Genomic DNA, 13,961 nt, shown 5'->3' with positions numbered 1-13,961 from the left:
TAATATACAGTTTATAGCACCCCAGTCTCCTCTTTCTGTCCCACAAACTAAAAAATACTAGATAATACACACAGCCCCACGTCTTATATAGGATTCCCTTGTGGTTACAGGAAAATAGTGTGCTAATTTAGCTTGAAGAAGGTAACAAGTTGGGAGGGGCACTCTGTTTCCTGAACCCTTGAAATATCTCAGAAGAGATTATTCAGAAAGGAAGCCTGTTTAATCCCTGAGCAAATCCAGCACATGTTGCAACATTGGCAAATGATTAAAAGTTTGAAAGCTGTGTGGTAGGGTAGAAGAGTCTATGCATTCCCAGGTGCTGCTGACCTACAACGTCCATTAGCTTTATGAACTTTTCCAGACAATTACCAAGAATCAAGACTGAGTCAAAGGCAGAAAAACAAACTAATAATGACACTTAACCTGTTTTTTTTAGGACTGGCAGGTCTGCTTACTTTGGCCTTCCCTTGGTGATGCTCTAGCCCTTGCTTGCTCATGTCAGTAAAAAACGCAGCCCCTTTCTGTGTTGTAGTTGCTAAGGGAACTGACTATGGCAGTTTATCATATTTCCGCTGATTGTCTGCAAATTCCTTGTATTGTAGCAGAACAAAGTTTTTAAAAAGCATCAAGAATATTTGTTCATTGTTAAGAGTCAATTGGTCTCAATTCACAGTACTGTGACTAAGCAGGGACATGAGTTTTATCTCCAGTGGTGTAACAATTAGAATGTGAGCTTATACATTTGAGGGAATTTTGAAAGCAGATTGCATTCTGGTACAATAAAGATCTCTCTCTCTCTCTCTCTTCCCTCCCCCTCTTTTTCCTCCCTCCCTCCCTCCTTTCCTCCCTTTCTCTTCCTCTTCCTCTCTCTCACACCCACCCACACCATCTTTAAAAGAATTATTTGAATTGCAGCCTGAATAATCTTTCTGCAAGGGACTTTTCCCTTAGTAAATATTTAACATTGGTTTTTAGGATGCAACTAATGTTCAAAGGCATAAGCAGGGGTGGGATTCTACCAGTTTGCCCCTATTCACTAGAACCAGATGTTAACATTCTAAGCAGTTTGGAGAACTGGTTTTTAGAAGAAATTACTGGCCTAATCCTGTAAGGAAGACAGGAAGAAAATATTTTGGTGTTGCTTACAGAAACTGCCTTTCCGTTAACCCTTATTACATTCTTAGCAGGACTAGACTTCCTGTCTCAGGAACTTCTCTGGAGTTTTTTTTCTCTCCTTTGCTGGTACTTTGCTTGTGTGGAGTGACCATTCAAAGTTACAATGGCAGTGAAAAAAGTGACTTATGACCATTTTTCACACTTACGACTGTTGCAGCATCCCCACAGTCATGAGAGACCAAGTGAGGAGATATGTGCCTTGATGTGAGTGATATTGAGTTGGCCACCCCCAGCCAATAATATGACCACCAAACCACACCCACCCAGTCACATGACCACCAAGCCACACCCACCAACTTAGCCATGCCCACAGAACCGGTTGTTAAAAAAATTTGAATCCTACCCCTGGGCATAAATATCTACTATACATTTGCTAAGTTTCAATTCATCAATTGGAGCTCATAATGCTCTGCAATTCATGGTTGTAAAGACTACACAACTCATGGTTGTATCATAGTTGAGAGTACAACTCAGATAACAACTCAAGGTTAGGAGTTGGACAACATATTGTTACCATCAAAAGTGTCAAGTTTTCCAAAGCTTGGATAATATACAAAGTTATCTTGGAGCAAATATCTGTACGCCCTAATTCCACACTTTTTTTTAGAACTGGAATTTGAAGGAAGCAAAGAGTTTATTGTATTTGAAGTAATTCACTAACTGTAGTAACAAGGAACAATAGTGCACCAGACAGAACAGTCTCCTAGCTAACCCACCCACATTTCTACTCCTATAGCACCCTCATAATATTGAGTCCCACATTGGATTTGTCATTTATTGCATTTTATGCTAAAATGAAGATCCTTGTCATCAGTGATTCCTGATGTTTCAGCTTCAGATTTATCTAATAGTTCTGAATTTAATTTTTTTATAATTGCTGTTTTATTTAAATGTTATTCTCAATTGCTTAACGAGTGGAAACAAATATCTTATAAAGGTAGCCTTGACTTGTGACCACAACTGAGCCCAAAGTTTCTGTTGCTAAGCATGGCAGTTGTTAAGTGAGATTTGCCCCTTTTTATGGCCTTTCTTGTCAAGCAAATCACTGCAGTTTTTAAGTGAAGCATGTGGTTGTTAAGTGAATCTGGCTTCCCCCATTGATTTTGCATGTCAGAAGCTGGCTGGGAAGGTTACAAATGTGACTGCATGACCCTGGGACAGCACAATTGTCATAAATACATGCAGCTTCTCTGCCCGGTTGCTGGGTGGGCTTGGCCATGGCGGGCATGGCCTAGTCAGCCTCCTGCATCATGGCGGGAGGGTTTTTGCCCTCCCTGGGCTCTGGAAGCTTTCCTCGAGCCACCACGAGGGCCAAACAGCCTCCCTGGGCTCCGAGGCTCTCTAGAATCTGAAAACAGGCCTGTTTCAAACCTTCCTGAACTTCTGGAAGGCCCATTTTTTGCCCTCCCCGAGCCTCCATGCATGCCCTGCACGTATCTACATCCAAAACAGGCTGCGTGGGGACTCAGGGCAGGGGAGGGGTGAGTGGGGCCAGCCAGGAGTGGAATTTGGAGGTTCTCCGAACTGCACAAATCTTAGCTAGGGGCTCTCCCAGACCCCTGAGAATCCCCAGCAGCCCGCCACTGAATATATGTCCGTTGCCAAGTGTCTGAATTTTGATCACGTGACCATGGGGGTACTGCAGTGGTCATAAGTGTTAGAAACGGTCATAGGTCACTTTTTTTCAGTCCCGTTGTAACTTCAGTTACTCAATGAATGGTGGTAAGTTGAGGGGTATCTGCAGATGGTCCAAATAAATTAGTAATTCCCAACCTTTCGGAGCTGATTGGCACTTTAAAAATATTGCAAACTATGTTATGAATAGCCTTTCAAAAAATGCTGCTGGGGAGAGGCTGGGCTATTTACAGACTTGCTGCCATTTAAAGCTTACCTTGGTAAATTGCTGCTTTTTAACTGCCTGGTATAGTGTTTGCTACTCCCTCTAGTCTGTTTCTGCACAATATTCCCTGCTATCCATTCTTATTATCTTTGGCCTCCTCCTGTAATGTGCCTATTGGTAAACAAACATTGGGCTACAACTCCCCTCCCCCCATCATTTTCTGTTTTGTAAGAAAGCTTGGAAATAAAATGTAAGTTTTAGGCTGGTGCTTTGCAGTATGTACAATTTATGTTTAAAAAGTAAACAGAAGGGCAGAGAAGTGGGTGGGGTTGAAGTTCAGTGGGCACATGAGTGCTGTGTTTAGAATCCTGAAATTAAATCATTCTACCTCAGCCTCTTCTCTTACACAGCATTGCTGACTCCTGATGACTGCTGAGAGAAGTTTGTACAGTTTTCTTGGCAAACTTTTCGGAAGTAGTTTGCTAGTCTTCTTGGGCTAAGAGTCCCAAGCCAGCCAGCTGGCTTTTGTGCCTAAAGCAGACTACAATTCGTGGTCTCTCAGATTCTAATCCAGCACTTCAACCAGTAGATCAGATCTGCACATGTATGGAGAAAGGGACACAGTGATAAATTCAAAACCATTGCAGGGAGGTGCACCATCAGGTATTTGATGGCTAGCGAAGCAGCAGTATTGAAGGCACACAACAGCATATATTTTGTGGGGCAGTGGCTGTTCCTTCCTGAGGGTGGTGAATTTGTTTTTGAAAAGTAGCAGGTTACACAAGGCTGCTTGGTGGGTTGCATGGAGCTAACAGGTGATATGGTGTGGAGGCCTGTGCAAGCCCACTCATTTTAGCTTATTTTGCTTATCAAGTTAGATCACCGTCCATAGATCATGCCTCTAAACAGGACATGGGTAACAATTAGTACATATTTGTAGCACCAAGACCTCCCTTCCCCTATTCCCCACCCTACTGTTGATTTTTCATAACTAAAGTATTCACTTAAAAATAAAAACCCCAGAACGAATGGATTAAAACTAGCCCAACCCCATGAATAGGGTGGTGATGAATGGGTCCAATCCCATCAGTATGAAAGGGTGCATCCTATAACCTTTGTTGTAACACTTGGGGTTATGAAGGGGAAAATGTGTCTCTTGATCCCGGACAGTTTTCCTGCCTCTGCTTTGACCAAAGAATATTATAAGGTTTATGAATATTTGAATGTAATTTTTACAATTCTTGCATAACTGTAAGACTATAATTTTTCCTGTAAAATTTCATCCATCTGCTATGATACTCTGTAATTTAAAAATACGTAAGGAGGTGAAAATAGATCACTTACTGCCTAGTATTTTATTGGTTTCTGTAAAAAATAATAATACTTCCATTGTTTAAGAGAATCTTCGGGAGGTCTAAATAAATCATACACTGGGCTTCTCACAAATTGAAGCGTCCATAAATAGTTTGTCAAAGCATTTCTTCTTCTTGGCTATTTTTCATAATGTGATATAAATTCTTATGCTTTGCAACAGCTCAATAAATTATAGTGTTCTAGCAGAGTCATAGCATTGTGCAAGTTTGTGGGTGGAAATTGTCACAGTCCTTAAACTTAAAAAGTACCTTTTGGCTGTTGAGCAATTTCTGTTGTAATCAGGCATCTTTAAGGCTTTACAATATTGTATCAGAGTCCAAGATGCAGCCACAAAGGGAATTTCATCTCCTAGAGATAAATGTCTGCCCTGTAAGCATACTTTTCCATCCACTATTAAATATTACAATATAATTAAACATTGTTCCTCAAGCCTTAGGTCTTAATAACTTGAGACTGGTAGTTCAGCTGCCTAAGTGATTTAAGATTGCAATCAACAATGACAGTGTCTGGGTGCAAATTATACTCTTAATTGACTAGGCAAAAGATCAAAGCCATTAACATTAAAATTATTGCCTGCAATGGAAGGAGTTATATTATTGAACACTTAGCTGCAGTTTGCCTGCTTTGTAAAGTTTCGCTCTTAACCTTACCTGGAAAATAAAACCTATAGGTGGCAGCATCTCTCGATCACTTCACCTGGACAAGTGAAGGCTTATTAGGTCAGGTTTACTAACATTATGCAGTGTATTTGATTTGAAATGAAAAAATGGCTTTAATCTGTGCATGGACACACACCTGGTGGCAGCTTTTTAAACCAAACATATCTTGCGCCTCAAATTAAGGCAAAGTAACTTGTTGTATGATGTTGCATGAATCCAGGAAAAGAACTTGTTTGCATAACCTAATATCTGTGGACATTTTTCCTGTAATTTCTGCACAGCGCTTGTTCATTGCAAGTTGCTTCATGAGATATTTAATTATTAGAGCTGTGGAATGTCTTGGATTTAATTTAGAAGTGTTTCAGATAGCATTGGAGTTCAAATGCAGCTCCAGTTTATGAATCATTAAAGCAGTTATGTCTTTTCTGGGATTATGCAAAAGTTGCAGCTGCACAGTTCTGGAAACATACATTACGTAGTTGTCTTAGTGAAACAAAGTCAGATGATGCATTTGTACCCCTGTGCATTCTGACGTATTTCTTCTGAATCAAATCTGAAGCTTTACTCAAACCTTACTAACTGTAGTAGCCAGATTTGAGGTTTACATTCATTTCTTAGTTTCTCATTACAGCACTTTAAGAGTAATTTACTATCTAACAAAAATAATTGGGTCATACAAGATTATGGGTTTCCAAATCCAACTGGCCACCAAAATATCATTTAAGAACACAATATTTTATTTTATTTATTTTGATTTTTCAATCACTTACAAGATAATAGGTATCAGTATATACATAGTTATGAATACATGAAATGGGTACATATAAGAAAAATAAAAAACAATAGGACGGTAGGCATGTTGGTGCGCTTATGCACACCCCCTACAGATCTCTTAGGAAAGGGGTGAGGTCAATAGCAGACAGTCTAAGATTAAAGTTTTGGGGGTTTGGGGAACAAGCCAGAGTCAGGTAGAGTATTCCAGACATTGACCACTCTGTTGCTGAAGTCGTATTTCCCGCAATCAAACATATCTGTACTTGCTTTCTATTTCACTACACTGAAGCAATCTATAGATATGTGGTAATGGGCATTGGGGAGGCATTTTGATATAGTGGTTAAGGCATCAGGCTAGAAACCAGGAGACCAGGAGTGCTAGACATAAAGCCATATGTGATCTTGGGCCAGTCAAGCTCTCTCAGCCCTAAGAAGAAGGCAATGGCAAACTATTTCTGAAAAACTTTGACAAGAAAACTATAGGGATTTGTATAGGAAGTCTTCAAAAATCATATTAGACCAGTCAGAATTGACAAGTCAGCAGCCTTGAAATTTGAACTATTAATAATAATCACTTATTCTAGATTTTTCCTACTCCCACATATCTGTTACTTAGAACAGAAGAACAATAGATAGCATCAAACATATGCTTAGCATTTGAAAGATCCCAGGCTCAAATCTTGCATTTCCAGGCCTAGAAATGATTTTTTTCAGAGCTAGTGGCAGTTAATATAGATAAATATTAACTATCTAATCTAAATAGTATACATCTTCTCACAGTGCATAATTAACCTCAGGAATTCATTTGCACAAAGCATGGTGATAGCTGCTACTTTGAATGTCTATAAAGGGGAGTTGTATAATTAATGAGGGAGAGAGGTTTTATCAAAGGTTTTGAACCATCAGTTACCTCTGGGCTGAAGTTGGCATACTTCCAGTAGTCTCTACAAGGACCCACAATGACTACAAACATCCCAGAGACAATTACTTGGACACAGCGAGAAACCAAATGTGAGATGGCCTTGGGTCTTGGCTTAGAATTTTATTTAGGTATGATATCACTGTCTCTGTTCTTAAACAATTGGTTAAAAAAGTTTTGCTGATAGTTTTAAGCAAGTAGAATTCTGTTGCTCAAACTTTAGGCATTGTGCCATTTTAAGCATTTATTCCATAACAACATTTCGTACAAACTTTTTTTCACTGAAATCTGTAATTAAATTTCAAAACCTTGGGTTAAAATTCAAATGATAACTGCTTTGGCATGAGCTGAAAAACCATTGGTTCAGACCTTTGTGTGATTGTGTTTAATCCTTAGATGTAGTGATTCGTAATCTTCATTGTTCTCATGCAGGACAAGACTCATTCTTGTAAGCCAAGGTCCAGTATTTAAATCAAAACAGAATTGTAATCTGATAGAAGAGCAATTGCCTGGTATTATTAGCTAGCTAGACAATCTTCTTGAAATCTGTATTCCATCTCTTCATTCTCTTCTCTTGGGCTTGCAATCTGCTTCCTACTCAGTTAAATATTAAGCCAGAGCCTCTAGGAAGATAGGTGAAACATTAAGCCTCAGGAACAATTCATTGTTCGGGAAGAATGATAGTAAATATTTGCTTTCTTTATTTTTATCTATCAAAAATATAGGCTTATCTTCCTGCCCACTGTCACTACCATGACGGTCCCATGAAGCTATACAAACATTATTTTCTTTCTGAGAAAAGGTATTATGCTAAAGATGATATATTTAGTGCTGTTTGAATTGTAAATAGAGTTCAGACTGGGTAGGCTTTACGTTAATAAGAGAATCTACTTTGTGTTTCACTGTAATCCTGATATCAGTCAAACGGGATCAGGCTGCAGATTTTGCAGATCGCTTAGAAATTGTCAGTACGTCTTCAATATACTATCTGCTGAAATGATACAGTAATATGCTTAAACTTTGTACCTTCATTGCCTGCCTGAGCTAAATTGAATCAAAGTTAGGAATTCAAAACCACTTTTGGTTAGTGGGTCCATATAGGTTATTGATATATCGCAGGGGATGCGATAGTGGGCATGGCCATTCATAAAATATCTCCCCACTGAAGTTGTTCTTCATCCCCTTCTCTTTCTTCATAATGCTTTCTATTAACTTAGCTTAAGTCTGTCTTTTGTTTTGGCAGGCAGCCAAAAAAAGCATTGGGCTGAAAACTCTATACTTTTTATTTTCTATGAAAGCCTCCATGTGATATTTATTTCTGGAAATAAAGGTTATGGTTGAGACTGGTGTTTGGCTTTGCAGTGTGCTCGCTTTCCTTATAATTTTAGTTAAATAATCAGAAATATGGGTATGGAGATTTGACAGATGCCAAGAAAGGAGTCTGTGGTCACGTTGATGTCCACATGTGCGCATTGGGAATCCAAGTTCCTGACCGTGATTCATTATAGCAGACTAAATACCTTCTTTCACATACAGAAAAGATCCCTGGGCTAAGAACGTCTCACTTAAAAGACAACCCCTAGATACAAACAGGCTACCTATTACTAAAAATGGTGGATGGCATTTTTCTTCCCTGAGCTGACAAACAACTGAAGCTGTGTGTTTTTAATATGTAGCCTGTTTTCAGAAGTTCCCGAAAGCATGGTGCAGCTTTGGCGGACCATCAGCTTGAGGAAAGACAATGCTGTCTGCCATTTTTAATAATAGGAGCTTCTTTGCAAGTACGAGTTCTGACTTACTTACAGATTCAAGTTAAATACAGAATTAGGAATTCAACTTGTTCTTAATCTGAGGGCTGCCTGTATATACGTGACACTTAATGAAATGGCAATTCTCTTTTTCTCTTTTCAGATAGTAAAGCCATTGTTGATGGAAATTTGAAGCTAATCCTAGGCTTAGTGTGGACCCTTATCCTCCATTATTCAATTTCTATGCCCATGTGGGAAGATGAAGGAGACGATGATGCCAAGAAACAAACACCTAAACAGCGACTGTTGGGATGGATTCAAAACAAAATCCCATATCTCCCGATAACAAACTTCAACCAAAATTGGCAAGATGGAAAAGCACTAGGAGCCTTGGTTGATAGTTGTGCTCCAGGTAAGCATCCTGTGGTTTTTCTTTGTACATCACATATAGCAATAATTGAGAGCTTGGACATAAATAACTTTTCTGTAACCTGCATTTTGTGGACTGCGAGCTGTGGGAGAGATTGCATGTAAACAGAACTGTTTTGTACAGTGTTGGTGTTTGATGTCACAATTTTTTAAAAAAGGTGGCTTTAGGATATACACTACTGTTTTGGGTTTTTTTCTGTTCCAAAATAATGGGGAACCATGCTGTTAATGTTTGACAACTGGGTTCTTTGGAGACTACCACCACCCCCAAAGCAAAAAGTTTGAGAGTTGTGTATTTATTTCATTTATTTATCTGTATCCCTTTTTTATTATTTTTACAAATAATTCAAGGTGGCAAACATATTCAACATACCTTCCTCCTCCTATTTTCCCCACAAAAACAACCCTATGAAGTGGGTTGGGCTGAGAGTGACTCTCCCAAAGTCACCTAGCTGACTTTCATGGCTAAGGCTACAATGGAATGAGTTTTCAGAGCTTGTTTTTCAACCATGATGAAAATCGTATATTCTTTACTAAGAGAAAAACGGCCAGCTTTGGAATCTTTAGACTTGTTATATTGTAAAAGCAATTTCTCCCTCTTTGGTGGGTTTTGCGCTTCGCTCTGCACTGAAAGCTTTGGCTGGCAATCTCTACTTTCTAATTTAGGATATAGCTGGTGCCATTTAAGTATGGGGGCGGAAACTAAGTGCAATGCTTCTTTAATGACAAAGAATTAACTTTTCCCTAATTCCCATCTTCAGGTCTCTGCCCAGATTGGGAAAATTGGGATCCTAAGAAGCCTGTAAACAACGCTCGTGAAGCTATGCAGCAAGCAGATGATTGGTTAGGTGTCCCTCAGGTATGGAAAAGGGAGAGGCTTCAGTATATCTAAGGAGTAGCCTATAAACTAAACAGCCACATTTGATTAATGCTTAAGAACAACATTATTCACTTGTCAGAATATGGAGTGTGACTAACCCAATAATGTGTTTATACAAGTAATGTACTTCTTGCATGAAATAGAAGTGGCTACTTTGTGAAAGCTTCTTTAGAATATATTTGAATTTGAAGGCTTCATTTTTCAATAATAATACTAATAATAATAACAATAACTAACAATAATAACAACAACCATTTTTTTTTACAAATAGTACTAATTCCATTTTTAACTGAAAATTCATTTTGGCTCTGTCAAAATTTCAGATTGATTCTGTTCACAAAAGGATTCAGTTACATCATAGCTTATCAGTGTATAATAATCAATCGGAATGCCTACAGAGCTGCCCAGTTCTCTTTCTATTGTAAAAATAGAAAAAAATATGAGAAAAATATTTCTCATCTGGAAATGTTTGCACTGTAATCCAACATATCTAAATAGTACCTGAATGAGATGTTGTTAAAGTAGATTAAAGACACTGCATGTGTTTAGGTACATTTCAGATCATTCCATTTATAGTTGCTTTCTTCTGGGAATGATTAGATATCTAAACATGTTAGACTTAATATAGACTTAACATTTATGGGAACCAGCAGAACATTACACTGAACTTCATCTAACAATGGGTTATTAAAAATGTATGGTAAAACTGGTAACACTTCCTCAATTTTGAATAACAGTAATAGTATCATTTTATAGGTAGATTATACCCATATGTACAATTTTGAAAAGGCTATTTGCCCTTATTAATGCATTTTGTTAACCATAGTTCCAAAGCTAAGCAAATAGCTAAGGAGCAGTAATGTTGGCAAGGAAGAGGAAGGCCCACTTAACACTGTCCTTTAATGGTTTTTTTAGGTCATCACTCCTGAAGAAATCATACATCCTGATGTGGACGAACACTCTGTAATGACTTATTTGTCACAGTTCCCCAAAGCAAAGCTGAAACCAGGTGCTCCTTTGAAACCTAAGCTTAATCCAAAGAAGGCAAGAGCATATGGCAGAGGTAAGATACTACGAAATCTGGCTTTTGTCCCTGGACTGGTGTTAAGGTATTATGATTTTTTTTTTTGGAGCCCTGTTTTGTTTTGTTTGAATTTGTCTGTGTGGTTTTAGGTTTCATATGTTTTATAGATTTTTTGTTTGTTTGTTACTGTGTGCAGACTCTATTGGAATTGGGCAGCTGTAAAAATTTTAAATAATAAATAGGCAACACTTGGTCTATTTATAACTCTGATGGAAGAGCTAGTTGATTCTTACTATATAGCCAAACATCTATATTTCATTGTGTTCGTTTGGTGCACTGCTAACATTCAGAAATGTGGAATTTGTCCAAAAGGCACTCCTACTTTCATATGAATTCCCCAATCCTGTGAGAACCAGTTCAGCAAGGCTATTGTTTTTGTATCTATAATGTTTACACCACATTCTTGAGCAGATTATTGTCTGTGTCCCTAGACTTAAGCCTTTATATTCTATCACTGACAGGTGGATGTAACTAGATTGAAAAAGTAGATGAAAACATAGAGACAGTTAAGTCATTGGTATTATTTGAAGCAAGATCACATCACCCAAGGGAAGTTTTTTTTTAAAAAAGATACACACATACACAGTTCTGAGAAAATGTATGTTGGTTTATTGTATATTATAAGCTGTTTTTATTATAAGTAAGCTTGCAGGACTTTTTCAAATGTAGGAGAACTACATTTAGCTTTTCATGAACTCATCTTTTGGTAGTTTGTTTGGAGGAGCATTTGAACTCTCTAAACAATGAAAAGAATAGTGGACAAAGGTCTCCCTGGAAAAAAAAACAAGATTTCTTGAGGATAGAATAATCCAAGACAATGGAAACATGCCTTTGTTTTAAGGAACAAAGCTATCACAATCTGCAGGTATTACGACCATGCCTACTTCAAATTATATGTAGGCAGTTTTCAGCAGTTATTCTTGTGCTAGTTATGTTCTAATTTGTGTATTTTAAGGACACTAAAGGGTATGTAGAGGCCTGTATAAATACTTCTTTTTAGAAATCTCATAGATATGTGAGGGAGAAGAAAACATTAAAAGAATGGGAATTATTGGTTCAGGAGTATTGGAGCATTGCAAAGCTTTGCTGGCCACTATTTTGGATGACTTAAGCAAACTTAAATGACATCCATAAAGTTGTCTGCCAGTGGTGATTCGTCATGATAAATTAATTCAGTGTTAATTCTGAGAGAATATCAAGATTCAGTAAATTATATCTTTACACATAAGCATGGTTTTTTAATGTGTTTACAGGAATTGAACCTCATGGAAATATGGTCAGACAACCTGCCAAGTTCACTGTTGATACTATCAGTGCTGGTCAAGGTGAAGTAATGGTTTTCATAGAAGATCCAGAAGGAAACAGAGAAGAGGTGTGCTTATTGTGGAATCTTGGGTAGAATAAACAATTGCTTCAGATTTTTTCTTGTAATTGGAAAATGGTGATCTTGCACAAGTGTGTTTATTTAGAATGAGTTTCATGGGATCATAGTTTGAATAATAGGGTGCATGCATAAGAACTGGGATTCACTCCTTGGTATCTGCAGTTCAGGTATTAAGCTATTTATTTATTCAGTTTTTATGTCTTGTCTGAATTTTTAAAAGAGCTACACAGTTAGAATACAGTATATCAAAAATAGAGGAAGATGCAAAAATGAATGTGAAAATTAACAATTAAAATAATGGAAAAAGAGATGTGTTTGGCAGTTCTAAAGGCAGAGAAACTGGAGGCCAAATAGATCACCCAAAGATTGTTCCTTACATTCTGTGAAGGATGCAGGAAAAGTTGATTAAGCAGAGCAAACTCAACAAACTCTAGGAACATCTTCAGCTGTTGATTTTAATATCTAGACATGTTCATAATGGAAAAAAAATTTTTCAGACAGGTCCTAAGCCATTTAGCAATTATAATGGGAGAGCGTACACACTTTGTTATCCTGTTGGTAGGCAAAATTGTATCTATTTCAATACACTTTTGACGTATAGATTGGCCTGATTGCTAAGGTGAATTTGTACTGGATTTAGAATTGATATAGGTTTGATTTGCATATTATCATTCTGTTACTCTGATTAGCATCTCTGAGTGACATTTTAGATGGAAATTTAGACTAGAGTAATAATCCAGTAAATAAGTTTTGCAGTGGCTGTTGCATTATAAAATGATATTAGACACTTTCCTAACTAGAAAATTAAGAGTGGCTCTTTCATATCATCTTCTATAACGATGCTGTAATGGAGGGCTCTGTTTCAATGGGAGAATTTCTGCTAGTTGTTTGCGATGAAAGAGATACAGTGTGGAGGAGCATTTTTTCTGAAGGTGCTATTTTAAGCTTAGATGCCAATTCTTAGTGAAAATATTGAGCTAATGTTCCTTTTTAGGCCGAAGTGACACCTGATAATGACAAGAACAAGACATTTGCTGTTCAGTACTTGCCAAAAGTTACAGGTCTCCACAAGGTAAGGCAGTTTGAAGACTTTGTACGGAGGGAGGAGAATGTATGGTAGTTGCAGCAATAGTTACGCTTCACAACTTCTCCTCCTTCTGGAATATACATTTGACACCCCAGCATCTTGATTGTTTGGTCTACCAATTATGAAGCATCTCATGGAAGCAAAACCAAGAAAATTATCTTGTATTTCTGTGTCTTCGTGAAATTTGGCCCAAATAAATTATGAAAGGTTTTGATTTGTTTAGATTCACCTCATCCACTATTATTTAAACTATTAAATGTCTTTTCAGCCTGTCTCTAGATAGTCCATAACTTACAATTGTAATTGAATCTAGAATTACGGTTGTAAGTCATGTGGCTTTTTAAGTGGGTCACCAGGTGACCATGACTGATTTTATGCCTTTTTTGAAGCAGTCATTAAGTGAATTATCACAATAGTTAAGCGAATCCCTTGGTGGTTAAGTGAATCCAGTGTCCACAGTGGGCATTTTTTTAATGTAAACTGGAAAGAAATGCCTGTTTCTAGCAAAAAATGTGATACCTTACAGTCATGTAACCATATCAGTTTTAATATAGGTTTTACTCAGGGATTTCAGTGCTTCAGATCCATACCCCAAAAATTGCTTTGG

General features: G+C 37.6%; 1 protein-coding gene across 5 annotated transcripts in view; it reads left to right on the top strand.

Annotated features, from left to right (window-relative positions):
* Nucleotides 1-13,961, top strand: part of FLNB (filamin B) — an 82,435-nt gene that overhangs the window by 19,131 nt on the left and 49,343 nt on the right. For all 5 annotated transcript variants that reach the window (XM_087923806.1, XM_026723531.2, XM_087923804.1 and 2 more), the window contains exons 2-6: nt 8,654-8,902; nt 9,681-9,778; nt 10,715-10,862; nt 12,137-12,255; nt 13,262-13,339. In XM_087923806.1, the coding sequence (XP_087779932.1) occupies nt 8,654-8,902; nt 9,681-9,778; nt 10,715-10,862; nt 12,137-12,255; nt 13,262-13,339 (692 nt within the window). The remainder of the gene's footprint in view (nt 1-8,653; nt 8,903-9,680; nt 9,779-10,714; nt 10,863-12,136; nt 12,256-13,261; nt 13,340-13,961) is intronic.

The sequence above is a fragment of the Pseudonaja textilis genome, chromosome 2, assembly GCF_049901715.1.
Source record: "Pseudonaja textilis isolate UNSWEBS1 chromosome 2, rPseTex1.2, whole genome shotgun sequence".
Classification (NCBI taxonomy): Eukaryota; Metazoa; Chordata; class Lepidosauria; order Squamata; family Elapidae; genus Pseudonaja; species Pseudonaja textilis.
The sequence above is the reverse complement of the archived record's forward strand: the minus strand, read 5'-3'. Positions and strand labels throughout refer to the sequence as shown.